This window comes from Gorilla gorilla, chromosome 17 (assembly GCF_029281585.2).
Source record: "Gorilla gorilla gorilla isolate KB3781 chromosome 17, NHGRI_mGorGor1-v2.1_pri, whole genome shotgun sequence".
NCBI lineage: Eukaryota > Metazoa > Chordata > Mammalia > Primates > Hominidae > Gorilla > Gorilla gorilla.
The window spans coordinates 29,838,578-29,864,179 of NC_073241.2; the positions used below are offsets into that span (position 1 = coordinate 29,838,578).

At 46.2% G+C, this 25,602-nt stretch overlaps 1 protein-coding gene and 1 pseudogene across 1 annotated transcript in view; one reads left to right on the forward strand and one right to left on the reverse strand.

Moving 5' to 3' along the window:
• Positions 1 to 23,821, reverse strand: part of LOC129528459 (immunoglobulin superfamily member 3-like) — a 38,613-nt gene extending 14,792 nt beyond the window's left edge. Inside the window, 6 exon segments of the mRNA XM_055368856.1 lie at positions 4,280 to 4,684; positions 7,962 to 8,363; positions 15,297 to 15,569; positions 15,572 to 15,685; positions 21,127 to 21,537; positions 23,416 to 23,821. Of these exon segments, the coding sequence (XP_055224831.1) occupies positions 4,280 to 4,684; positions 7,962 to 8,363; positions 15,297 to 15,569; positions 15,572 to 15,685; positions 21,127 to 21,537; positions 23,416 to 23,821 (2,011 nt within the window).
• On the forward strand, positions 11,495 to 14,215 carry LOC129528208 (N-lysine methyltransferase KMT5A-like; annotated as a pseudogene).
• Positions 23,822 to 25,602: the final 1,781 nt, after the last annotated feature.

A 25,602-nucleotide genomic window follows, 5' to 3' on the forward strand; every position in this document is an offset into this window, starting at 1 on the left:
TGACAAGTCAGCTTTCCACCACTGGAGGCTGTCCTCATGGGAGCTTGTTTATGGCTTTGTCAATTTTAATAGCCAAACCAAGATATTGTCGTAAACATTTGAAAAATGAGTGCTGACATTTCCCTTACTGCTTCTGTATTTAGGGATGTGTAATTGGAGGGCGTTTTGAGCTAAAGAAAATCAGAAGGAAGCAAGGCAATTATGCTTTACAATTAAAAGAGAAAACTGATCAAGAGCTAACAATCAAATATGTGAACTGGCTGAAAGTCTTGCCTAAGCACCCCTTGAGGGGTCACACTATGTGATCAATGGGGATCAGACGAAGCTAGATCAATGGCAATATGACAGTGATGGCATTCCTTGAAGATTCTGTTGGGGATGTGCATACACAACAGGAAGCACACACAGGGCATGGTCAAATAACAGATCCACAAGTCAACTGTGCCATCCAACCAGAGATTCTGATGAATACTGATATGGGGGCAGGATCAGCAGGGACGAGTCTGGGGCACAGACCACAAAGAAGCTTGCTGTGATAAATGATATCACAGCAGTGGAAGGCTGATGGTAAATGGACCAGCATGAGTGAGTCAACAGTCCCTGGGTTCCTATTTGATTCTGATGGAATACGAATATTTAACACAATATTCTTTAAAACGGGGGTAGCAGGGGACACTTCTATGGAAGACACCAGAGCAGGGCTAAGAATCTATGTTTTGAGGGGCAAGGTACGCAGGGAGAGCAAAAGAAGAGAGGATAGCGCTGGTATCCCCAGGTCTTAGAGCCACCTTGTGGCAGAAGCTGGAAGAATCAGGAGTTAAAAGAGGCACAAGATAAAACTTCTACACCATCAGCAAACTGTGTCTTGAGGAACCTCTACCAGTGTCTTATGACCCCAACTTCCAAAAAACAAATTTAAGGATTTGCTAAAGGGGATTAGGAAATCAGGAGTGGTTAACCAGAGAGAGGAAACTTTAAATACAAGCATACGGTACCAAAGAAGATTCCTGAGAAGAAAAGCACTTGTCTAGAACATATAATAATAAAATTAGGGACTTGGACTCTGGAGCCAAACTGCCTGTCTGGACTTGAATCCTGGCTCTGCCACTTACTATGGCACACTGGGCAATTTATGTAACTTCTGTGTCAGTGTCCTCATCTGTGAAGTTGGGTAAAACGGTCCCCCTCACAGCACTGCATGGATTAAGAAACAAGGAACTAAGTTATTATGTGTAAAGCATTCCCAGTGGTTTACAAGAAATGCTCAGTGAATATCAGCTGCTATTGTTGTTACTACCAGTAACGCTAGTGCCATAACTCCTCCACATCATCAATCTACAAGGAGAAAATTCTTCTGTAAAGGACAGCATTAACTGAATGCAGAAAGAAGAATCTCTGATTGCATAGCCTTTAAAAAGGTCAAAGTCTCCCTACCGCAATTACTTTTAAACAAGGCACACCTGGATTCAAATCCCAACTTCCCCCACTCACTAGGTGTTTAATTTGAGGAACTGAGAACCTCTCAGAGCCTCTGTTACTTCATTTATAAAATGGGAAAGCAATATGTTCCTCCCAGGGTTGCAGTGAAGATTAAGTGAGATAATATACACCAAGTGTCCAACAGTCTCCAGCACACAGTCAGCTCTCATGTATTTTTCCACTTCTATTTCCCCAAAATCAATGCACCAGCACCAAAGTATACAGGAAAGAGTAAAAACTCTTATGAAGCTCTCTGGAAAATATTAAGTGCTAAATGCATAAATATTTAATAGAGGAGAGACAGTAACACTTAAGGGGATGCACTCTCCTGGTGCCTCAGCTGTCCTCTGGGAGTCCTGCATGGCCTCAAGCACCCACCTTTGCTCTTCCTAGCCTCCAAAGGGCCATAAAAGTATATTACTGTGCACCTTTAAGTAGAGGCCTCATAACAGCCCAAGTACAGTGATACTCATAAGTCTCCTCTGCCAACCACTGTTCATTCTCATTTTACAGTGAAAACACAACAGAAACCAACTCGAGACACCCAAGACACAAAGACAACCTCAGAGCAGATCTGGGGTCTCCCAACCCTCCAGCTACTTTACCCAGGAGGCAATTATGGTATAAAGGAAAATGTTTGCTCTATGGAAGTCAGAGATACCTGGGCTCCAATCTCAGTTCAAATCTCAGTTTTGCCCCTTAACCAGCTGGCTTGCCTCCATCAAGATTCCTGACCACTTTGAGCCTTGGTTTCCTCATTAGCAAAATAGGGATACAAACACCTACATTATTAGGTTGTTGGATAAATTTAAAAAAGAAAACATGAGTAAAGCACTAAGCACAAACCTGGCATCCAAGAGGTACTTCATACATATTTTTCCCTGTCTGCCTTTAGTAACACCATAAATTAATCCAAATAATTAGAACCTTCAATGAACTCATTCTGTATTCTTCCCTTAGGCACTCCAGTCTTAGATTCCAAGTAGTACCAGAAACAGGCAAATACTAGGGATGGATTCAAAAAGGCAATGTCAGACAAGGTCTTGAGGTCAGCATCTCCTCTACCTTCTACAGCTGCAGAACCATGTGATGGGCAATGCTGCTCAGAAAACTGACTTTGAGAGCCAGAGGGGGCCAAAAAAGGTGCAATTACAATCCTAATGTCCCACTCAATAACGCAGGCAAGTAGGTACGTCGACATTTTCCACAACAAGGGTTCACATAAAATGGGGTCTCTGCTTAACCTTCCACTAACCTGAAAATCCACTTAAGTAAAACAGCCTCTTCTCTGGGCCTCTTGTCAGTCAAAGTTTAGGCTCTCGTTGGCCAAGGGAACAGTCTCATCATTTATACAACTCACTTGTTCCAAATCTGGTACAGAACAGAACTCTGTTATGGGGTTGGAAGAGGTGAAGGAGAAACCCAAAGGTTACCATTATTTAACCTCATGTTGATGAAAACAACACTGTGGCCACCTAAAGTAGTCGGGAAGACCAGGTCAGGCCCTAACCATGGCTGTTAGTGGACAGAAAAATCCCTTTGGCAAGACGTTCCAACCATCTTTGCAAAGTCAAACCCTTGCCCTTGCCTGCACAGGTATCTGTCCTAGCCGAGGCATAGGCTGGGTGAGGGAAGGAACACAGGAGCCTACCGCCTGGGCTCCACCCTCCACCAGCTTCTAACCTGGCAGGAGACAAGGACAGATGGAGGAAAACCATAAGAGCTGCATGTACTTAACTCCTCCCGCATGTCAGCGGAAGAGCCTGATGAAGGTGAGAGTGTTTGCAGAAAGCCCTACTGACTAATGCTCTCCAAATTAATCCATCCTGATGATCCGCTTTGAGACAGACTCAGCCTCCATAGAGAAAGGAGCTCAAATTCAGGGCCCATACAACTGGACAGGGCCTGGGTGCAGGCAACATTGTGGGAGAAAGACAACCGGAGTTCAAATCCTGTCTCCACCATTCACTAGGTACATGACCTTAAGCTAGTCACTTAAATCTTTCCTGGGGTTGTTGTGCAATTCTAATAGAATAACTGACCTTCAGCACCTCATGCAAAGAAGATGCTCAATAGGTGCCTATTACCCTCCCTCTTTACTCAGAATTTCCTTGTCTATGAACAGGAGACAATGATATCACTTCCCCATAATTGTATGAGGATTACAGGAGATGAGGTTAAGTAAAGAAAAGGGCTTTCTTTAAAACAATTGGCCTGTGCATTTCACAAATGTCCATGTCTACAGACACACACATACACACACACACACACACACACGCAAACACACAGGTTAGGGAATTGTTCTAGATTAAAGGAGTCTAAAGAGACAGGGTAACAAATGTGATGTGTGATCCCTGGTTGGATCCTAATCTGAAAGGGAAAAATAAAGGGCATGATTGGGACAACTGGGGAAATGTAGGTGATAGAACTACACTAACGTAAAACCCCAAGGGTGTGATAATGGTGCAGTGGGTGGGTAGGTTCTTAGGAGTTACATGCTGAAGTACTTAGGGAGAAGTGTCCCAATGTCCACAGCTTTGCCTCCAATGGCTCAAAAACAACAACAAACATACACACAGAGGAAGAAAACAAATGCCGTCAGACAACAACTGGCTATCAAGGAAAGGAAATACAAGTGTCCACTGCATGATTCTTAAAACTTCCTATTGATTTGCAATGTCTCTAAATGAAGAGCTGGGAAAGGGGGAAGTGATGCTAAGGGCTCCATGCACACTTTTCTTTTTCCCTCACGTCTGCTCAGGCAGCATGGGCACATTGCCCACAGGTCCTCAGCACTCACCTGGCTGCAGCAGCCTGATCACCAGCAGGCTGGAGGTCCTCTCTGCCAGTTGTGTCCAGGTGTTGTTGTAGTTCTTCCGCCACAGCTCTGCCACACACTGGTACTTGCCTGCTTCCGTGTCACTGGCTCGGCTGATGCTTAGGCGGACGTTGTTGCTGGGCTCAGCCTTCTCGGTGGCAGTTCGGGTTTGGAAGCTGGAGGACCTGTTCCCCCACTGGACCCCTCCGTCCCGGGTGAAGGTCACCAAGTCATGGAACTCCACCGTGCCCACCGGCTGGAACCACCATGTCACTGACACGGGGACCTGGGCAGGGTAGTGGGGTTTGATGATACACTGCAAGTCAAAGGAGTCGCTGTAGGTCACCCCCGGTGCCCGGGAGATGGCTGTGACTGCGAAGCCCATTTCTGGAGAGAGAGCAGAGAGATTCAACCAGAGGAGGCATGTGGCTTTCTCAGGGCAGTATGACATCAGCAATGGGGCAGCTGGCAAAGCAAGCAGTGTGGAGCAGAGGCTCTCGGGGCCCCTTTTGGGTTCTCAGGCTAGTGTTGCTTTTACTATCCTGCTGAAGCCCAGTCCAAGAGTTTCCAAGACTCCAAAGAAAGGCCCACCACAATTCCCCCTGAACAGCACTAGCCTAACCCTTCCCAATGAGATCCTCGTGCATTTGCTCCTCCCCTGGAATTAGACATCACAATCCTCTCAGGGACTGATTGCATGTAGGCAGGGTTGCTCCTAGAAATATTGAGATTCCATGAGAAAACAGGAAAAGAAAACCCCAAAGCCAATTTCCTCCATTGCACAGGAGGAAAACACAACCACACAGCCCCAACACCTCTTTTCCTGGTCCCTTAGTGCACTGGTGCCGAGAAGGGAAGCAGATGGAGTCGGCCTCCAGTCTCTTTCTCACGGCCCTCATGAAATCCAAGAACAGAGCAGGTGGGGACCTCCAGTGGGGTGGGACAATTGTCCTAAATGCAGGGTTCTGCAGTCTCAGTGGCTGTGGGTCTCTCAATATTCCTTATTGAATGGGCAGCACTGCTAAGCTCTAATACTGACTCCTCAATATGAGTACCTCAGAGTTCCTTCAGCCGGGAAATACTGTTTAATATTCATACATTGATCACAATCATAAAGCTAACAGTAGCCAGTATTTATTGAGCACTATCTAGGTGCAAGCATGGTGCCAACTGCTTTGCTCTCATCATGCTCCACTGAATCCCCAAAACAACCTTGTAGAACAGGCAGGCTTGTCATCTCTTCCTGCAGATGTAGAAACTGATGCAGAGAGAGGTTAGATAAATTGCTCAATATCAAGCATTTGGTAAGTCAATGACAGAGTTAGTCTCCAACCACATGTAACTGATTCCAGGGGCCTTTTTAGGTTACTTTACCCATGGAAAGCATAACACGGTGGTTAAAGGTCCAGACTCTGGAGCCAGCAGCCAAGCCTTTGATACTTCCCAGCTAAGTGACATTAAAGTTACTTAACTTCTCTCTGCCTCTGTTTTCCAATCTGTAAAATGAGTCTCTGTGAAGATTAAATAAATCAGTGTTTATAAACATTACAAATAGTACCTGGCACATGAGATATACTATATTTTGTTAAATATTTTGTTAAAAAATGAAATAGAAATTTAAAAAAAGTACTTTAAACACTGTAATGTGAAAGACTGGACACAGGATGAATCTTTTGGCTTTCTATGGGGAGGTTAAGTTGGCAAATAGGTAGGTACAATTTGCTGAAAACTCTGGACCTTTGATTTGGATTTCATGGGCTATCTCTATATACCCTTTAAAAAAGTTTATGACACGGAGGCCCATCCTTAAACATGAAGCATCTCTGACAGTCACTGTGCATCTGTGTGTAGTAGGTGTTGCATGAGGGTGGTGTAGGACAGAACCTCAGGGACAGGACCCACACCAGGTGCTCCTGGCCTCACACCTGAAGGGGAGAGAGCTTCCCCAAGCAAATGACTTTGTCTAGTCCTGACACAGACACATGCCACAGTCACAGAGCACCCAAGCTGCTCTAACTGAACAGCTATAATGGCCCATTGTACATTTGGGACCCGCATCTAATTATACTGATATGAAAATTCATGTGTGTCATTGTTAACTTTAGACTGAAAAGACAACCTCAATTAATCTAGAGTGCCCTCCCATTCTTCCTTGTTTAGTCCTTTGGGCCACCTGATTATGGCTGTAACCAGAGGTATCTCAGTGGTGGAGATCAGGTGAACAGTGCTGGCCTCCAGATCCCAGGGCAGAGCCCCTCAGTGCCCCTGGCTGTGAGAACCACCAGACATATGGTGAGTAAGAAAAAACTCAGGGGATAACCTGATACCATAAATTACTTCTAGAGAAACAATCCTCACTAACTCTAATCACTCATTGGACATTCCTAACCTTCCAGGATGGTTAAAAAAAAAAAAAAAAACCAGTACTGGACATTCAAAAGTTGTCCCCCAAGTTCCATCTCACTGGGTCCACATAGTTGCTGAGTATGGACACAGGAACTGAGCTTATCAGGAAACGCAATCACTGGAGGAAGTTTCTAAGACAGAAATCTGAGCCATATAATTACTGCAAAAAGCAGGTCAATCTTTAGGATTAAGCTTTAGAAAACAAATGTAATTCTAATCTCAAAGGGGTAAGAAAATGGAGGACTCTGTCAAGGACAAAAACCACTCGGGGCTGCCGTCTTTACTGGAAGTATCCAAAAGCACCACCATCCCGACCTGCAAGGAAGGTGGTGACACAGTCCCAGGGAGTGGGACATAAAGTTGCTGAGGACAACCGATGTCTCCTGATAAACAGGAAGACCTGACATAACAAATTTCTTTCCCAGCAAAGTCACAGACTGGTCATTTAAAATCTAATATACTGTTTATATCCAGGCAGATAAATGTTGATAGAAGCCTCTTTACCCCAGTGAGAAGCAAATCTAATCTTCCTTGGTTTTAGCAAATCTCAAGGTATCTTTTCATTCCATGCTAATGAGGGAATAGCTTTGTTAGGTATGGGCCCCATCAGGTAGTAGAAACTTCTAGCCTTAGGCAAAGTATTTAATGTGTCTCAGTCTCAGTTTCCTCCATAAAATGAAAGTGTCTGTCACTTGGCTAGGTGGGGATTCAATGGGACAACTAAGCTTAAGTGTTAAGGATTAGCCAGGAACATAGTAAATGCTAAATAAATGACAACAGATAATTTTATACCCTTCTCTGCTCTCTTTCAGGAAGGCTGGCCCCTGAGGAGCAGGGCAGGAAAGACATGCCACACAGTGCTCAGCCACTCTGCTCTCTTTAAGGCCAGGCTGGCAGTGGCCATGCTCCTCCACCTGGGGCCACCACTATGGCTGGGTGGCTTCACTAACCTGGATGGAGTTCTGATAACATCACTCTCTCCCAGCCAGACGAGGAGTAGTCACAGCTTCCAGCTATTGCTATCCCTCAGGAGCCCCATCATCCACTGTGGGTCCCTTAGTCCTTGCTAGCACTATCTTAATTAATTAAACCCTTATAAGAAACAAAATAGATATAAAGGAAAGTACTTCAAACTGTATAGGTAAAAGACTGGCCATAGTTTCCTGCTAGAACTCTGACAGACAAAAGTCAGGATAAGGTGTTTGACACTGAAGCTGTCTCCATACCAGACCCTCTGCCAGTCCCACCGCTCACTCACCAAGAGCTATGATGGAGATGGGAGTGCTGGCCCGGCGCTCCCCAACAATCTGCCACTCGCCATCCACCACCCGCACCCATTCAGTCACATGGCATTCATACTGGCCCTTGTCCTCCTTCCTGCTGTTGAAGATGCCCAGGCTGAATGAGTTGGGCTGCACCTGCTCCATCTGGACGCTCCCAAAGCTGCTGCGCTCCCAGTAGGACGAGCCTGGCTGCACGGTGCCATCCCGGTCTAGCCACATGATATTGCTGCGGCGGTTCTGCCTGTCCACAAGCTGCCAGATGACAGAGAAGCGACCCTGCAGCCTGCCTGCCATGCGGATGCTGCAGGAGAAGCGCAGGTCCTTGCCCTCAAGGATGACGCTGGCATTTCTGGCCACCTCCACGGAGATGCTGCTCTCTAGGAAGAGGGAGAGAGAAACACCCTGGAGGCTTTATGGTCTCCACAGCGCCCTCCCCACAGAGGAAACAGGAGGAGGGGTGCAAATGGAATCATATTCAGGTACGGTGAGCCTCAGAGGGTCAAAAACACTCTGACCCTAGCTGATGTAAGCCCTGGCTGGTTCTGGGCATTGCTCCCTGTGGTTTTAGATCTGATAATCTAGGATGTTCTTTGCTGTGTGCAGAGAACTGTGATAACGAGGTTCTAAGACCTGAGCCTGAATAAGAACCTAAGAAATACAACATAGTGGCATGATGATTAGGGCATAAAACAATTTATTGGGTAATCTATTCAGCTGGAGTTCAGGGTTTTTCAAGTTGAATTTTCAGCAAGAAGAGTAACTCCAAAATCCTACTTCACTTCCCTCTTCCTACCATTCGATACTACAGCAGTCAAATAAAAGCTGAACATCCATAATGTGCCATTTGAGTCCTTCAGGACAATTTAGGAAATATGAAAAAAAAAACTGACAGTAAGTATTTGGATGATAACGTGTGCTTAAGTGTGGGTAATAAGGGAGCACAGATGGTCTAGTTTCGCAGAGTGCATGAGGAGCAGGCTTTCATTCTTTCATTAACACACAGGAAGAAAACAAAGCCAGCAGCTCGTCATCCACCACTCTCCCGCCTGTCCAGTCAGCCCTGGGGCTCCTTTGCTCTCTTTCTAGAAACATTCGGCCAATCAAAAGTTTGGGATAAGGATTCCACTCCCTTCTCTGTCTCATCTAGCCTCTGCTGCTCACTTAACTATCTGAATTCACTCAATCAAATTATTTAAACTCGACATGCCTCAGCCTCTTCTTCTGTAAGACAGGTAGAGAGCCACCTTTAATTGTAGAATTCTTTAAATATTAAAAAGTAAATGAGATGATGCGTATAGATTCACCTAACACATAGTAGGTTTTCAAAAACTGGTCATCATGATCATGATTAATTTTACTATTCCACATAACTCTTTGTTTTTATAAACATCACAGATAGCCTAATATGTTTTAATTATGCCTGTAGTATTTTGTATAATTATCTATATTGAGTTCAGAAGGTCTGTAAGTATTAAAGAACACAAAGTAACTAATTTGGCTCCAATTTTGGGGTACCACCCACATTAAATACATGCAATAATTTAAACCAATTAATTAAATCAAATCCCAGATTTTAAGACGCACACCCAATTACCAAGAGAAAACACACACATACACATAACAATGCATTTGAATCAAATCTTTTCTCTCCTTTATTTCCCCAACAAGCAGAAACAAAGACGAGCACTGAGCCTCAAAATGTAGCTCTTATTATAGTGAGGATGCCTGCTAGCCATTCTGGATGTGCTTGTTTTATGTGAAAAATAAAAGGTCTGGATGGGGCAGGGAATAGCAATTTTCCCAGGAGGGCAACCTCCCCCAGGAGTCATACCAGGATGATTCATAGAGATAATCAGGCTCCTGAACAGTCACCATCTATAGCACTAATGGTTAAGGGGATGCATTTGGAGACTTCCTAACTCTGTAATCCTGTGGTTCTTCCTTAACCTACCAAAGCTCCAATTTCTCATGTGAAAAATGGAGATACTAATAGTGCCTACTTCTTAGGGCATGACATTGACAGGATTAGATGAGGTAATTATTTTTCATCATCATTAATAACAACAATATTCCTCTTTAGATTAAAGACTCATCCCCACTGTTACCAATTCAAAATAAGGGATTAAAAGGGCAACTGCAGCATCAAGGAAGAAAATCCTTTCACTTGTCTTAAGTAGGAGAATGACTTGCAGGACCTTACTCTCATCCCCTACTGTCATCCCAGTGGACTCTTACGCAAGTCCTAGCTCATTTATTGAAAGGGCTACTGTTTGGTGGTGCTCTGTTGCTTGAGCAAGCCTGGAAACCCACATAGTTAGAATGTGGGGCTACAAGAAGAAATGCTATTTTATTACAGCAGCTGAGGCAAAGGCAACTACAGACCTGGTGCCTCACTGCCCACTAACACTATTTACAAGAATCTCCAGGCCTGAGAAAAGGCAGCCGACAATTTTAAACTCTCTGGATTAAGTGAAAACTAGGACAGAACTAATAAAAATCTGAGTACACATTCGCAAATGAAATTTCAAATCAGGAAGTTGATGGTGTAGCACAGGCTAAGCGCAGGGCGGTGGGTGTGGAGTTAGAAGCAAATATTTCCTAATGCAATGCAAGCTCAACCACTAACTGAACAATCAGCTCTGTCACTTCCTGTGTGGTGCTCTGATTTCTTCATTCATTCGATGGATATCATATTGGCCTCTACGAGGATTTGAGAGGTGGGAGCGGAGAAGATGATATATGCAGAAGCACTTTGGTCTCTTAGGAGGAAAAGCGCCATTAAAATCCAAGGCATTATCACCATTATCGATGTGATTGTTGTTGTTCTTCAGCCGACTTACACAAGTGGCCTTGGGACAGGATCTGGTGGTGCTGGGGGATTTTAACTACCCAGTTATCTGCTGGAAAAGCAATATAGCAGGCCACAGATAATCAAACCAGTTCTCAGAAGGGGTTGGGGGAAATCTTAGCACAAAAAATATAGGAAGTAAACAGCGTGGCTGCCCTTCACTTGATCCTTAGAAAACAATGAGGAATTAGTTGCAGATTTAAAAGTAGAGAGTCCGTGGTTAAGGCAAGCACAGACTGACAGGAAAATAGTAAAGACAGTGGGCATTCAATTCAATAATTTCAGTTGTACGGTATTCAGCGAGCACCTACTCTATGCAAAGCACCATGCTAGGCATTGCAGGGCGGAAAAGGCTAAGAAACAAAAGAATTTCAAGATAATTAGGTGGAGCGGGCGGGCTGCTGAGGACGCACCGCCTGCGCCTCCCTCCCTGCGTGCCTCACCCCGGGCGGCCCGGGGCTGCCGCGGTGCGAGGGTGCCGGGCCCTGCCTTGCCGGCCACGGGGGAAGGGGGCGCCATGGGGCGCTGCCGGCCCTTCCCCGGGGCGCCGCGGCAGCGCTGGTGGCGGCGGCAGCAGCAGCAGCAGTGGCAGCGGCAGCGGTGGTGGCCCGGTAGCGGCGGCGGCTAGGGCGCGGGGCGCGCTGCCATGGGCCTGGCCGGGCTGCAGGCAGGAAGATGTCCAAGCCCCGCGCGGTGGAGGCGGCGGCGGCGGCGGCGGCGGTGGCGGCGGCAGCGACGGCTCCGGGCCCGGAGATGGTGGAGCGGAGGGGCCCGGGGAGGTCCCGCACCGACGGGATAACGTATTTACCGGGCAGTCAAAGATCTATTCCTACATGAGCCCGAACAAATGCTCTGGAATGCGTTTCCCCCTTCAGGAAGAGAACTCAGTTACACACCACCAAGTCAAATGCCAGGGGAAACCATTAGCCGGAATCTACAGGAAACGAGAAGAGAAAAGAAATGCTGGGAACGCAGTACGGAGCGCCATGAAGTCCGAGGAACAGAAGATCAAAGACGCCAGGAGAGGTCCCCTGGTACCTTTTCCAAACCAAAAATCTGAAGCAGCAGAACCTCCAAAAACTCCACCCTCATCTTGTGATTCCACCAATGCAGCCATCGCCAAGCAAGCCCTGAAAAAGCCCATCAAGGGCAAACAGGCCCCCCAAAAAAAAGCTCAAGGAAAAACGCAACAGAATCGCAAACTTACGGATTTCTACCCTGTCCGAAGGAGCTCCAGGAAGAGCAAAGCCGAGCTGCAGTCTGAAGAAAGGAAAAGAATAGATGAATTGATTGAAAGTGGGAAGGAAGAAGGAATGAAGATTGACCTCATCGATGGCAAAGGCAGGGGTGTGATTGCCACCAAGCAGTTCTCCCGGGGTGACTTTGTGGTGGAATACCACGGGGACCTCATCGAGATCACCGACGCCAAGAAACGGGAGGCTCTGTACGCACAGGACCCTTCCATGGGCTGCTACATGTACTATTTTCAGTATCTGAGCAAAACCTACTGCGTGGATGCAACTAGAGAGACAAATTGCCTAGGAAGACCGATCAATCACAGCAAATGTGGGAACTGCCAAACCAAACTGCACGACATCGACGGCGTACCTCACCTCACCCTCATCGCCTCCCAAGACATGGCGGCTGGGGAGGAGCTCCTGTATGACTATGGGGACCGCAGCAAGGCTTCCATTGAAGCCCACCCGTGGCTGAAGCATTAACCGGTGGGCCCCGCGCCCTCCCCGCCCCACTTTCCCTTCTTCAAAGGACAAAGTGCCCTCAAAGGGAATTGAATTTTTTTTTACACACTTAATCTTAGCGGATTACTTCAGATGTTTTTAAAAAGTATATTAAGATGCCTTTTCACTGTAGTATTTAAATATCTGTTACAGGTTTCCAAGGTGGACTTGAACAGATGGCCTTATATTACCAAAACTTTTATATTCTAGTTGTTTTTGTACTTTCTTTTGCATACAAGCCGAACGTTTGTGCTTCCCGTGCATGCAGTCAAAGACTCAGCACAGGTTTTAGAGGAAATAGTCAAACATGAACTAGGAAGCTAGGTGAGTCTCCTTTCTCCAGTGGAAGAGCCAGGACCTTCCCCCTGCACCCCCGACATCCAGGGACGGGGTGTGAGGAAGACGCTGCCTCCCAATGGCCTGGACGGGATGTTTCCAAGCTCTTGTTCTCCTAACGTCTCGACAGGCGCTCACTGAAGTGTATGAATATTTTTTAAAAAGGTTTTTGCAGTAAGCTAGTCTTCCCCTCTGTTTTCTCGAAAGCTTACTGAGCCCTTGGCCCCAAGCACGGGCCGGGCATAGATTTCCTCTTCCACAAGCTGCCGCTTTTCTGGGCACCTTGAAGCATCAGGGCGTGAAATCAAACTAGATGTGGGCAGGGAGAGTGTTGCTTACCTGCCCTGCTGGGGCAGGGTTTCCTGAAACTAGGTTAATTCTTTATAGAAATGTGAACACTGAATTTATTTTAAAAATAATAATAAAAATTAAAAATAATTTTTAAAAAAACCACAGAAAACAACTTACATGTATACAGGTCTTGAAGTGAGTGAAGTGGCTGCTTTTTTTTTTTTTTTTTTTTTTTTTTTTTTTTTTTTTTTGCTTTCTTTGGCTTTTTGTAGAAGAGATTGAGAATGGTACTCTAATCAAAAATAAAGTTTTGTAGTGGAACCAGAGATTACTTATCTGACATCCACCCCCATTCCCCCTCATCCTGCTGGGGTTGAAAGTTCCAGACCTGCTGTCGAGGCCTTGTGTTTGTCAGATACCCAGTGTCCTCCTGCAAGGATGCAACTGAGCTGAGGTGTGAGCCTAGGAGCCCAGGACCCCTGACCCCAGCCGCTGCTGCCAGCCTCAGAAAGGCACCCAGGTGTGCAGGGGAGCACACAGGGCCCGGCAGCCCCCAGGAATCAAGGATAGGGCTAAGGTTTTCACCTTAACAGTGAAGGCAGGAGGAATAGGTGGCTGCTTCCTCCCGCCCTTCACAGAACTGATTCTCACACACTGTCCCTTCAGTCCAGGGGGCCGGGGCTCAGGAGCCATGACCTGGTGTCTCCTGCCCACCCTGGTCCCAGGTAAATGTGAATGGAGACAGGTATGAGAGCCTGTTCTCATCTTTGATTTTCCCCCCAACCCCACCTCGGGCCTTACGACGGTGTTACCTAAGAAAGTCTTCCCTCCCACCCCCTCCCCCATGCTAGCCTGGTCAGTGGTCAGCAAATTGGAAGAGGATCCGACGGGAGTATAAATGTGAGACACAATGTCTTGATTATACCTGTTTGTGGTTTAGCTTTGTATTTAAACAAGGAAATAAACTTGAAAATTATTTGTCATCATAAAAATGAAACAAATTAAAATATGTATTGCCAGGAAAAAAAAGATAATTAGGTATGTGTGTGCATGGTTTTTAACAAAATAATAATAAGCATAAAAGAAAATAATCCAGTTGATGAGAAAAGAAGAAAAGACTGACAAGAGGACCCCTATGGCTACTTTTTACTTCACACTTGAAGAGAAATATTTTAAATATTAAAACATATATAAAAAGTAAAGGAAATTATTACAAGGCTCAGAGAAAGAATAGTTTTAGCAGCTGAGAAAAGGTTAAAGGTTAGTCTTAAATCTTTACCACTTGTTTAAAATCAGAGCATCATAGGTTTTTATTCTCTTTACTAAAAACAGAACTATGGGAGAATGAGATTAATAAGAATATCTTGATACTATGAATGTTTAAACACAACACAAGCAAACACCGGTAGTTTCTGGAATCCCTAGCAATGGCCACTACCCACCCACACAAGGCCAGTCTACATGAAGGCTGGGAGCCCACTGAGGCAGCCTCAGAAATCAGCTAAGCTTAAAAGGCTATGCTCCAGGAAGATGTGAGAGGTCCCATCCACTGACTTTTAGAAACACAATTTCAACAGGGAAAAGCCATTTAGGGAAATGCCAGCCTTTATACCTGAAAAACCCAGATGGCAAATCCTTAATAATGCACTTTATGATTTAAAATCCTCCCATAAAAGACCAGCTCTCCTTAAGTGAGATTTCAAGGCAGGCATCTATCTACCCACTTCTTCTGGGACTTGATTCCCACACAAGAGCAAACAGCTTTCTGGGATTCCTGGTTTCCCTCCAAGCTGAGCTGGCACTGCTTGTGTATGCACAGGGCTGCTAGCAATCAGATAGGCCTATGCCCAGCCCTATCTGGACACCCTGATCCTGGACACCCCTGATCCTGATCCTCTGCTATGGGGAGACTGCTAAATGTAGGCAGGTGGGCTACAACAGGGAAGAGAGGCTCAACGGTTTTTCCCCCAGCTCTGCATTAACCTCGAGGGTTCCATCTGTCTCCCCTCACCCTCACCACACTATTCTCTCTCCCCCTACCTCTCCTAAATGATGCTGAGCCAAAGGAGAAGAAAGCAGCACATCTCTCTACTTACCGAGGGGGAGGACTATGATGGGGATGTTCTTAGGACGCTTGCTCTCCTTATCAATGAATTCCCCCGTCACGGTTTTCTCTCGCTCAGTCACCCGGCAGTTGTATTTCCCTCTATCTTCCTGGCGGAGGTGGTAGATCTTCAGCATAAAGACACTGTCGCTCTCTTTGGCCACGTTAAGCTGTCCCCTGGCTTCCCGGTGAGCAAATTCGCTGATGAGGACAGGCACAGCGTTAGGGCCTATGGTGGCGATGAGCGAGCTGTTGAAGGCCCAGGGACAGCAAAGTAACGGTCGGGAACATTCTGAGCCTCCAGGATGCATCTGAACTCCACCGGCTCGCCCACCGTGTGCAGCCGCTTCTCTGTTTCCAGCCGAACAGTGAATTCTTTGTCTGAGAGAACAATTAAGAAAAGAGACGCATTCTGGGTGAATGAGGGCCCCAGCCAACTAAACCACATTAGCACATTCCCACTATCCTTCCTCTTCTTTACAATACTAATTGCGGGGAAGACCACAGCACTTGGCTTGAGAGTAAAATCCAACTCAGACCCAGGTTATCTGAGGTCCAGAGAAACGCCTGAATATCACAGACAGAATTCAAAACTACTTCAGCCCAGACGGTCTAAGCAAACTGTTACCCCAGTTAAACCAATGGGGCTCAGTCTGAAGCTTTAGATGTCTTGCAAGAGACCCCCAGTTCAGTGAGAAGCTACTAATATCACTCAAATGGTGGATTACAAATATCTAGCCTTGATATATGCACCCAGAACTCTATTTAAGCAACAGCATTATAAACATTTTCAGCAGATATTGTAAGACTTACCCCACTGAGGTCTGTGGGAAAAAATTACAGAGTGGCCTAGGTGCTGGCCCAATCCTAACAAATGCTCAAAGATTAAAATTCCCTCTCTACCCCCCGCCATGTGAATACTAGAAATAAGATGTAGCTATGACAAAACCCTAACAGAATTACATAGAAAAAATAAAAACTAATGTCTGTTCACTAGTTTACCACCTGTCAGATCAAATCTTTAGGCAGATTTCAATGGAAGTAGGTACTTTCCCACTGAAGTACCTACTAAGTACTTAACGTTAGTAGGAAAGTACCTACTTTAGTGGGAAAGTACCTACAAAGTACTCATGCCTGGTTAAACCTTAGTAGGTACTTTCCCACTTAGGAAGTACTTAGTAGGTACTTTAGTAGGAAAGTACCTACTTCTGCTGAAAGCCAGACAGCCTCTGAAATGATTACTAAACCCAAGCAGCCTCCAAAGAGCTAGGTGTTTTTTAAATTTTTATTTATTTAGTTATTTATTGTGACAGGGTCTCGCTCTGTTGCCCAGGCTGGAGTGTAGTGGCATGATCATGGCTCACTGCAGCCTCGACTTCCCAGGCTCCAGCCATGCTCCCACCTCAGCCTCCAGAGTAGCCACCATATCTGGCTAATTTTTGTTGAGTTGGGTGTTTAACCAGGCGTGAGGGGGTGACCAAAGAGGGCCTCATCACCACTAACAGCATCACCACAACCTATGTACCAGTGTACAGTGGCTATTAATCCCATTAGACAGCTATCGTATCTCATAGGCACCCAGGGCAGAAGTCAGGGGGAAGAAAACGGAGTTAAGGGTTAGAGACTGGAGCTGTGACCACTGCCCAGTTCTAGCTCTGTTCCTCTAAAAAGAACACTGAGGTGGAAAAAATCTCATGGCAGAGATGTTTGAATTCCATGTAGATTCATTAGCTCTGACCTTGTCTGCCTTCCCTAGACTGGCATGTCTAGTCTTTCCCACTATCTTCAAGATCTTGCCCATTCATCCCGTCCTAGGCACTCTTCAAGCAGACGAGGTTTCTGTTTCCCCGAGAAAACATAAGAGTCACGCATGAGCAGCATCCACATTCCTCTTTTCCAGCCCCAGCTCAGCTTTACCCCTCCCGCTCCTCAGGCTCTCCAGCCCCTCCCCCCGATATAGGCCAGTGTCCTGCTGCAAACACCCCTTTCCAGTGACCTAACTACTTCCTCTAGCAGCCAAACTTCCTGACAGGGAAAACCACGTCATCAACTCCAGGGCCTCCCCTCCAATGAAGTAGCTGCCATCACAGCTTCCAGCTCCCAAGAGACCAGTCTTAAGAGGCATGGATTGAAGGAAGCACATTTCACTCTGCCACCATCTGCCTGGATGAACACACCCATATGGGACAGTCCCCGTGTTATCTGCTGGATATTATCTCTCACGTCAACCCAATTAGTCATTTATAACCCGACATCAATGGCAGAAAAGCACTCCTTCCACATAAACACCACTGGAGCTGTGCAAGGGGTACCCTAGACCTCAGACCTTTCCATTGCTCCAGGTTAGCCTGGCTGTAACTCTGGCTTTCTTCTTTCAGCGGCCAAAGACTCTGCTTATCTCAGGGGAATCCCCCCATGCCTTGGTGACACCTTCATGTTCCCAGGTTGAAGACACAAGATTTACCCGCATCACCCCCGTTTCTGCCCTTGGTTATGCCCAGTCAATTACCTCTCTAGAAACTGACCTGTGCTTTTTCCAATACCCCTTCCACTTCATCTCACTGAAATTAGGCTTCACTGACTTAGCAAATGTCACGAATGATCCACCCTACCCCTACCCCTACCCCCATCCTAATCAAAGGCTTTCCTCAAGCAGGTTGAGGCCTCTGAGCCTGCTCTATGATCCCTTCTCTCCTGCTCTTCTTCTTGCTGGCCTGCCCACTCTGTTCCACTCTCTCACCTGTTTCTCTGGTCACCTCTTACTGCTGCTGTTCTCCCAGGCCCTTTCCCATTTTAACCCCATGGGCTCTTCCAGGGCCCTGATCACTCTCAGGCTCGGTCTCTGAGCCCCAGACCCCTATGTCTGAGGACCCACTGGGTGTTTCGCATACTGAGCATCTCTATCAGAGTCTATCTGATGGATGGGCTCTTTCAGTGGAATTTACAAAAAGAAAAGGCAGCCAATGCTGCCACAAATGCAAAGGTCCCGCATGTCCTCATTATTGTTCCTTCCCTCCCACAGTTCAAGGAACCCCCAGAGCCACAGCCCCAGCCCCTGGGCTTCTAGACAGTTGGACCCCTCCTTCCATTGTGCTCTTTATTCTTTCACCTCTGGCACCCACTGACCTAGCCTTGGCTCTTATTAGTTCTTTTCTACCTGGTCTCTTGGCTTCAGATGCAACGGATTTAATCAACCTCCAGGTGGCCTCCATAGGTTTTTCTTTCTGAAACCCTGATCTGATTGTCTTACTCCCTGCTTAAAAATCTCTACCTCCTCTCCAGCTGTCTGCAGCAGAGGTCTTCAAACTTTATGAAGAAGAGGACAAAGGAAGGGGACTTTTTATTCATATAAAATCTTCTGCTGCCAAACATAGTTGAAGCAAGGGGGGACCACCCAGGCCCTCGCATGCCTTCTCCCTGCACTCCTGGGTATGTACACGTGCACATGAACACCAACACACACCCATGTCTAACCTCCTAGGCACCTTTGAGGGGCTTCCAGGGTTCCAAGAACAGCTTGAAAACTCTTGGCCCACAGAGTCAAGCCCCGGCTCTATATCACTGCATTTGGGGCTTTGGGCTCCCTTTCCTCTCATCACACACATCTGGAACTCAACATCTGGAACTAGTCATACTTGACTCCTTTCTGCTTGCCAAACATATCAAACACTTTTGCACTTTTATGCTTCTTCTACTGCTGACTCCTCAAGCTTCCAGACTCAGTTCAAGTCAAGAAACTTATTGGTGTTCCTGGATTTGTCTTATCAACCATCCCATTCAGAGAAAACTATCGTTGCAAGAACACTTCCTATTTCCGGTATTCCCAGAGCACTCTATACAAATGCTATCAATGCACTTAGCACATTTTACTTGTCCATTGGTTCTCAGGTCTGCCTAAGTGCAGGGACCAGTGCTAGTCATCTTTGAAGCCCTTAATGCCTATCACCATCACACCTTCAATGCTGTGGAGACTGGCTACATGTTTACTGAAATAAACTGAGAAGGGTAGAGTTGGAGATGCAACTGCTGAACCTAAACAGCACAGGAATGCAGAGTGAAGTCATCAACTTTTTTTTCACTTAGTTTTCCTTTTGATGGCTTAGTCTAGATACATTTTCAGGGTAAATTCAAAAAGTTCTAATTCCAAATTGGTAAGATTAAAATAAAGAAGATTAACTGATGCAACCTAATTTAAAAGCATTAAGACTCAAAATTTGGCCCAAATTTTTGAAGTTGATCTTAAAACTATCCAGGAAGGGAAAGGATAAATATAAAATAAAGCCCCTTGGATAGATTTTTTAATACTGAAAAATCCAGAAGCTGCTAAATGTCCTACAGAGCAGATAAAGTGCTCCCTATCCCTACCAACCCCTATGGTAAAAGATTTCACATCCATTAGATGACTTATTAAAGTGATGTCCAGAGAATTGCTTCTGCCCTAGAAGCTTTGCTTGAAAAAAATGTAGATAGCAGAAGAATCACCTGGGAAGCATGCCAGAAATCCAGCTTCCCAGGTCCCATCCCAGGAGCCTCCAATTGAAGACTTCTGGGAAGAAGCCCCAAAATGTGTACTGTTAGCTGAGTCTGAGGCATTACTCTAGAATGGCAGAGAAAGTATGCAAAGACCCAGACAACTAACTGCAGCAAATGGGACAGGGAGCCCAAGAGACAGGTCCTGAAGAAGGACCCCACCTGTACTGCAACTCACCAGCTCATTTCCCACAAAGCCACACTCACTCACCAGAACCACCACAGTCCTCACTGGAAGTGAGCATCCGCACAAGGAAAGGCTTTCAGGCCACTCATCACCAACTTAGTGATGGCACAACAACCACGCTCCAATCAAAGCTGGGGGAACTGAAGGCCCATGTGAGAACCTGCCCTCAGCCCAGCAGAGGCAGCCAGCAACAGCTGTCAGCTCTGGCCTGGAGCCTGGTGGGCTCATGAGACTGGGGAGTAGAGTCTGGGGCCACAGGAGATACCAAGAGAAGTCAGGGAGGGTTTCAGCTGGCTGTGCCACCATCATTTTGCCTCAAGACAAATGATGGTGTCTAAAGACATCATGCAACCTCCTAAGGACCGCTTCCAGGCCTTCACTTAAGAAAACATCTACAGTGGAACTTGGTACTCTCAGACTGGCCTCATCAACATGCCCTATGACTCCTCTTGAGCCCCAACATAAAGTAATCTGCATTCAGCATCCTCACCTGCAAAATAGGAGTACTACCACCTACTCACCTCACAAAACATCTGGGGGATGGTGAAGTAATATGTGATAAAGCATTTTGGAAACTACAAAATATCACCAAAGACAATTATTAGATAAAAAATAATAATTTAAGCCAAAATTTCTCTAGTTCATAATGTTAGACCTTGGATGGAAGTCTCATTATCTCAAATGGCTTCTGCAAATGAAACCAGATGGGTACCCAAGGAAGGCAACATCATTAAGCGGGGCAGCAACTGTGGCTAATGGGAATGAAAGCCCAGAGTTTTAAGATACAAATGGTTTCTCAGAAATCTCCCAATTTTTAAAATGAGTTTCTAATTCAAAAAAGTGTAAACACCACATAGGTGGAAGAAAGCATGTCTCTAAGCAGGATTCAGTCTGTGTGGCACCTGCCTGTGACTCAGGTCTTAGGATACCTATGTCCCGCACATCCCTCAGCTCCCTCCGGCCGCACACAAGACAGGCTTTAACTTCACATGAAAACCTGCTGTCCTGGTAGAGGTGCCCAAAGAAGGAGTCTCCACATTCTCCCAGTATCTGACAGCTTTCACCACCAAGTAAAGGACAGGACAAGAGGCTCAGAGGGACTGACCAGTTGGCTGGACGTTGACCATGGCTCCCTCGGAACGCTTTCGGGTCATAGCATACCATGACCCATCCGGATCCTGGATCCACTCGGCGGCCTCGCAGTAGAACTCGCCCTGGTCAGAAGGCTGCAGGTGGAAGATGGTGAGGCGGAAGGTGGTCCTCCCCAGCTTGTCCAGCAGCACCTCCCCCAGGCTCTGCCTCTGGGCATATTCGCTGCTGGAGTGAAGCATGAAATCTCGGCTCAGGGAGATGACCTCCACGGGCTTCTCGCCAACTTTCTGCCAGAGCCAGGCCACAGACAGGTGGCTGTGCTGAACGGTCTCCGAGGCCACCTCACAAGTGAGCTCCAGTGGGTCCTGCTCCACTCTGTGCAGAGTCTGGGGCATGGCAGTGGTCTGCAGGGAGTCTGGGATCACTGCAACACAGAAATGTCCTGAGACTGCAGTCACAAAGCCACAGAATCTGAGACTCCCGGGGCTAAGCTCCCATTCCACGCAGGTGTCACTGCACTGCGTCCCTAACAGTCATCCTTGAACCATCGATTCAAGGCCACAGACAGCCCCAAATGCACATAAACAGAAAGTTTTCTGTTCAGATTTGGAAATGCATTATTTTGGTGCTTACACTTACCTGTCTCGAATTCTAATAACACTTGGATAAAACATGGGGTGTATTGCATATTACATAATAAATGAACTCCCTGAAAATACTGTCTTTAAACAATTGTCTTATAGGTCAAATAACATTTGTTGTTGATTCTGGCACTGCTTTGAGATACTTTAACTTCACTTCTGACTGATCCTCTAATGGAAATACCTCCTGGAACTTTTAGTTTTACATTTCTATACAACATCCTTTCTTTCCTTCCCACATCCCCATCCTGTAACTTACTTCAGCAAGGCAGCCCTAGGAAGATGATTTTTTTAAAAAAACATTTTTGGTAGAAACAATAATCATCATACCCTATTTTTAGTGGGTTTAATTTTCACGTAATTCATCGATCAAAGGGGTCCTCACTGGAAGGAAGCCACAGTCTGGAGAGATTCAGGCAAGAGAAGAGATTTTCTCCGTGATCCCTTGGTCAGAATCATACCCTGATCCTTGCTTGCACCTTTCTGGAGATTAAATAGCACCACCTCTCTGTATGATGAGAGTACCCTAGTCACAACTAGTATGTGTTTTCTCCCTGTTCTCACCCAAGGATTGGGTCTTATAGGTCTCCTGCTGGGAACGGCCAAGTGCAGTGGCTCACACCTATAATCCTAATACTTTGGGAGGCTGAGGGAGGCGGATCACCTGAGGTCGGGAGTTCGAGACCAGCCTGACCAACATGGAGAAACCCCGTCTCTACTAAAAATACAAAATTAGCCAGGCATGGTAGTGCATGCCTCTAATCCCAGCTACTTGGGAAGCTGAGGCAGGAGAACTGCTTGAACCAGGGAGGTGGAGGTTGCAGTGAGCCCCATTGCACTCCAGCCTGGGCAACAAGAGCGAAACTCTGTCACACACACACACACACATGAAAAATAAAAGGTCTCCTGCTGGGACACAGACTAGTTAGAGAAAGGAAAAATAAACAAATGATAGTATGTGTATTAATAAAAGAACTAGCAACACCCACTGCTTAGTTGTGATAATAAAAACTGGACATTAAGATAGGCAGAAAAACAGAACAGCCTTGATACGGTTAACCCTTTGACACTGGCAAACACTGTGACCAGTGCTGCCCACACCGGAAGCTCCTGCATCCCTCTTCCTCATGTTTCCTTCAGCATTAAGGAGCAACAAGGGAGACAGCCAGTTCATAGTTCCTTACGCATGGAGCCAAAGGACCTTCAATGTACAAGGTCTGAGCAGGGACCCGCAGCCGCATGTGCTTCCTGCTTCAGCAGTGCCCCGTGGGTCTCAGAGCTACCCAAAGGCCTATCCTTCCGAGAGGTTTCTCCTCTCTTCCAACTGATGTCATAAGTCTCACCTTCGTTGTCATTCAGATCATCAACCACAAACGTCCTTGCCTTATGTTTTCATATCCCTTTTCACCAGTTACAGGGTTAGTTAAGTTATGAAATTCTTAACCTCTGCATTAGACCTTTTTAAAGTTTCACCCTCAACCACCTATTATTTAGAAGTGAACACAGAAATTTAGTTTCCTTGTGCTATCTGTTGACCCCTAAAATATGTTGGGAGTTTTGGGATTTTTTTTAAAGTCAAATGCATGGCATAAAGCAAAATTACACTACTAAAGAACTGAGTCAGGCCAGACGCTGGCAACGTGAAGACAGCTTCTCCTTACCCACTAGGTTCATCTTTGCACTGTAAATCCCAAAGTATTGCTTATCGGTGCTGGGTGTGTGGCATTCATATTCTCCGGCATCCCGGGCCTGAAGATCTGTGATGTGCAATAGGGTTGGGTTCCCCTGGACTCTTTCTATGAAGATCTTCCCTTCGCGGATGCGCTGGGTGTAGATGGCATAGGGGAAGGAAGAGTCCATGGTGCTGACGATCTGCATCTCTCGCTCTGGTGACGAAGGCAGGTAAATGGACCACTGGAAATTCTGCTCAGAAGGTCCCTGGTAGCCACTCACATTGCACCAGATAGTGATGTGGGAGCCCTCCGTGCTGTACAAGGGTCCTTCCTGAACGGTGACCTGCCGCTGTGCTGACACCACACCTACGAGGGAGAGAAACACACGCAACATGCTGACTTACTTCTCAGACCAAAATGCAAAGTAGGCAGCAATCTCCAAAGGTTTTGTTATTTGTGTGATATGATAATAATATAAACAGCTTACTGGCCCTTTCAAAGGCACTCTGTGATTTATAAATATTAATTAAAACACTCTGTGGTAAAGCACTGTCCCTAATTTGCATATATGGGAATTTGATCATGCCAAGATGTGCTTTTGTTACTTACTCAACAGCTGACCCTTGGGAATTTCATTTAGCCCCTCTGTTTGTCATGTATATGGCAGTTTATATCTATTTATTAATGCTGTGTATAAAGTTTTTAATAAAATAAGCAGGAAAAGTTGAATCCTTGGCACAAATTCAGATGAAAACAAATAAAAGCAACCATCTAGAAATCTGGCTGAAATTAAATGCTTCTTCCTTGGTCCGAGTGCTGTTGGGAGGGAGTCCTGGGAGCACCTTTTTACTGGTGCTGCACCCTTCATTTTCCCATGTAGCTGCTCCCCAACACCACCCCAAAGAGCATTCCTTAGTTTCTCTTCCCTCCATAAATGGAGGCAGAGCTGAGCTCCTGCAGGCTGCTATCGTTTTAAGCTGAGCACACCCAAATACAAATGTGAAGGGCTGAAACAGATCCCTGATGCCCAGATTCCCACAAACTGACAAAGGGGGGAACTAACAGTGCCCAGCTAAACCTGTGACAAGGACAGTCAGGCTACCCTTGAGTTTCCCACTCAAGACTCCCTTGCTGACCTCCTGCCTTCTGGCTCAGATACTGTTCTCCAAGGTCACTTCTGCCTGCCTTCTCCATGTTCTTCTTAAAGTGGCATGGTGAGTTTAAGTTCTCATTTCATGCCAACTCAACACTGATTGTGCCTGAGCCACTCAGAAGGTGGGAGGCGCACACCGCTGCCTCTTCATTTCGGCAGTGGTCACGTACTGCAGGTTGTGAAAAGCGCAGGTGAGTTATAGGCGCAGCTTTGCCACCAATTAGAGCTGGTTGTGTCATCTCAGACAACTTGCTTTTCTTCTCCAGACCTTGATCTTCTCATCTATCACATGATTTCTAAGAAGGCTTTAGAGAGGACTAGCATGGGTTCCGATGCTGGCTTTGTCACTTATTAATTGTGGTCTTGGATAAGCTGCTTAACCTCTCTAAGCCTCAGTTTTCTCATCAGTAAGATGGGGATAATAATGCCTGTCTCATAGGGTTATTGAGAAGATTTAGTAACATCTGTAAAGACCCTAGCACAGAGCCTAGCCCACAATCAGTCCTCAATAAAGAGCTGCTGGCTAAGACATATTTCTGCTGGAATATTCTGTGGCTCTGGATCCATAGAGGATAGGATTTGGCCAATGACTGCTTAAGGACATTTCAATGGCCCCTTGACAATGACACCATCGCTGGGCTGCCCACCTCATCCCACAGCTGCAGCCCATTCTTGTGATAGCTTCCCTTTTCCCCCACAAATGGGAATGGCGGCTGCCCTGGCTATGCCTATCTGAAGTGGATCCAGCTGGTGAACAGCCGGGACAGCTCAAATACTAGTGGAGTGCAGCTCTCTGCCTAGCCCAGCAGGTGACTGTGCCTCAGTGTAAGCTAATCTAATCTGCAAGATGACAGACCTCAAAACGGCCCATACAATGAAATGCCCATGGCTTGCAAAACTTTAATTCATGCAGAACCTTTCCTCACAAACAAAATCTTACACAGAACCCCATCTTGGCTTCAGCAGAATCAGGAAAAATAAAAAATTGGCAGGGGAAGGAAATAAACAGAACAAGTGGTATC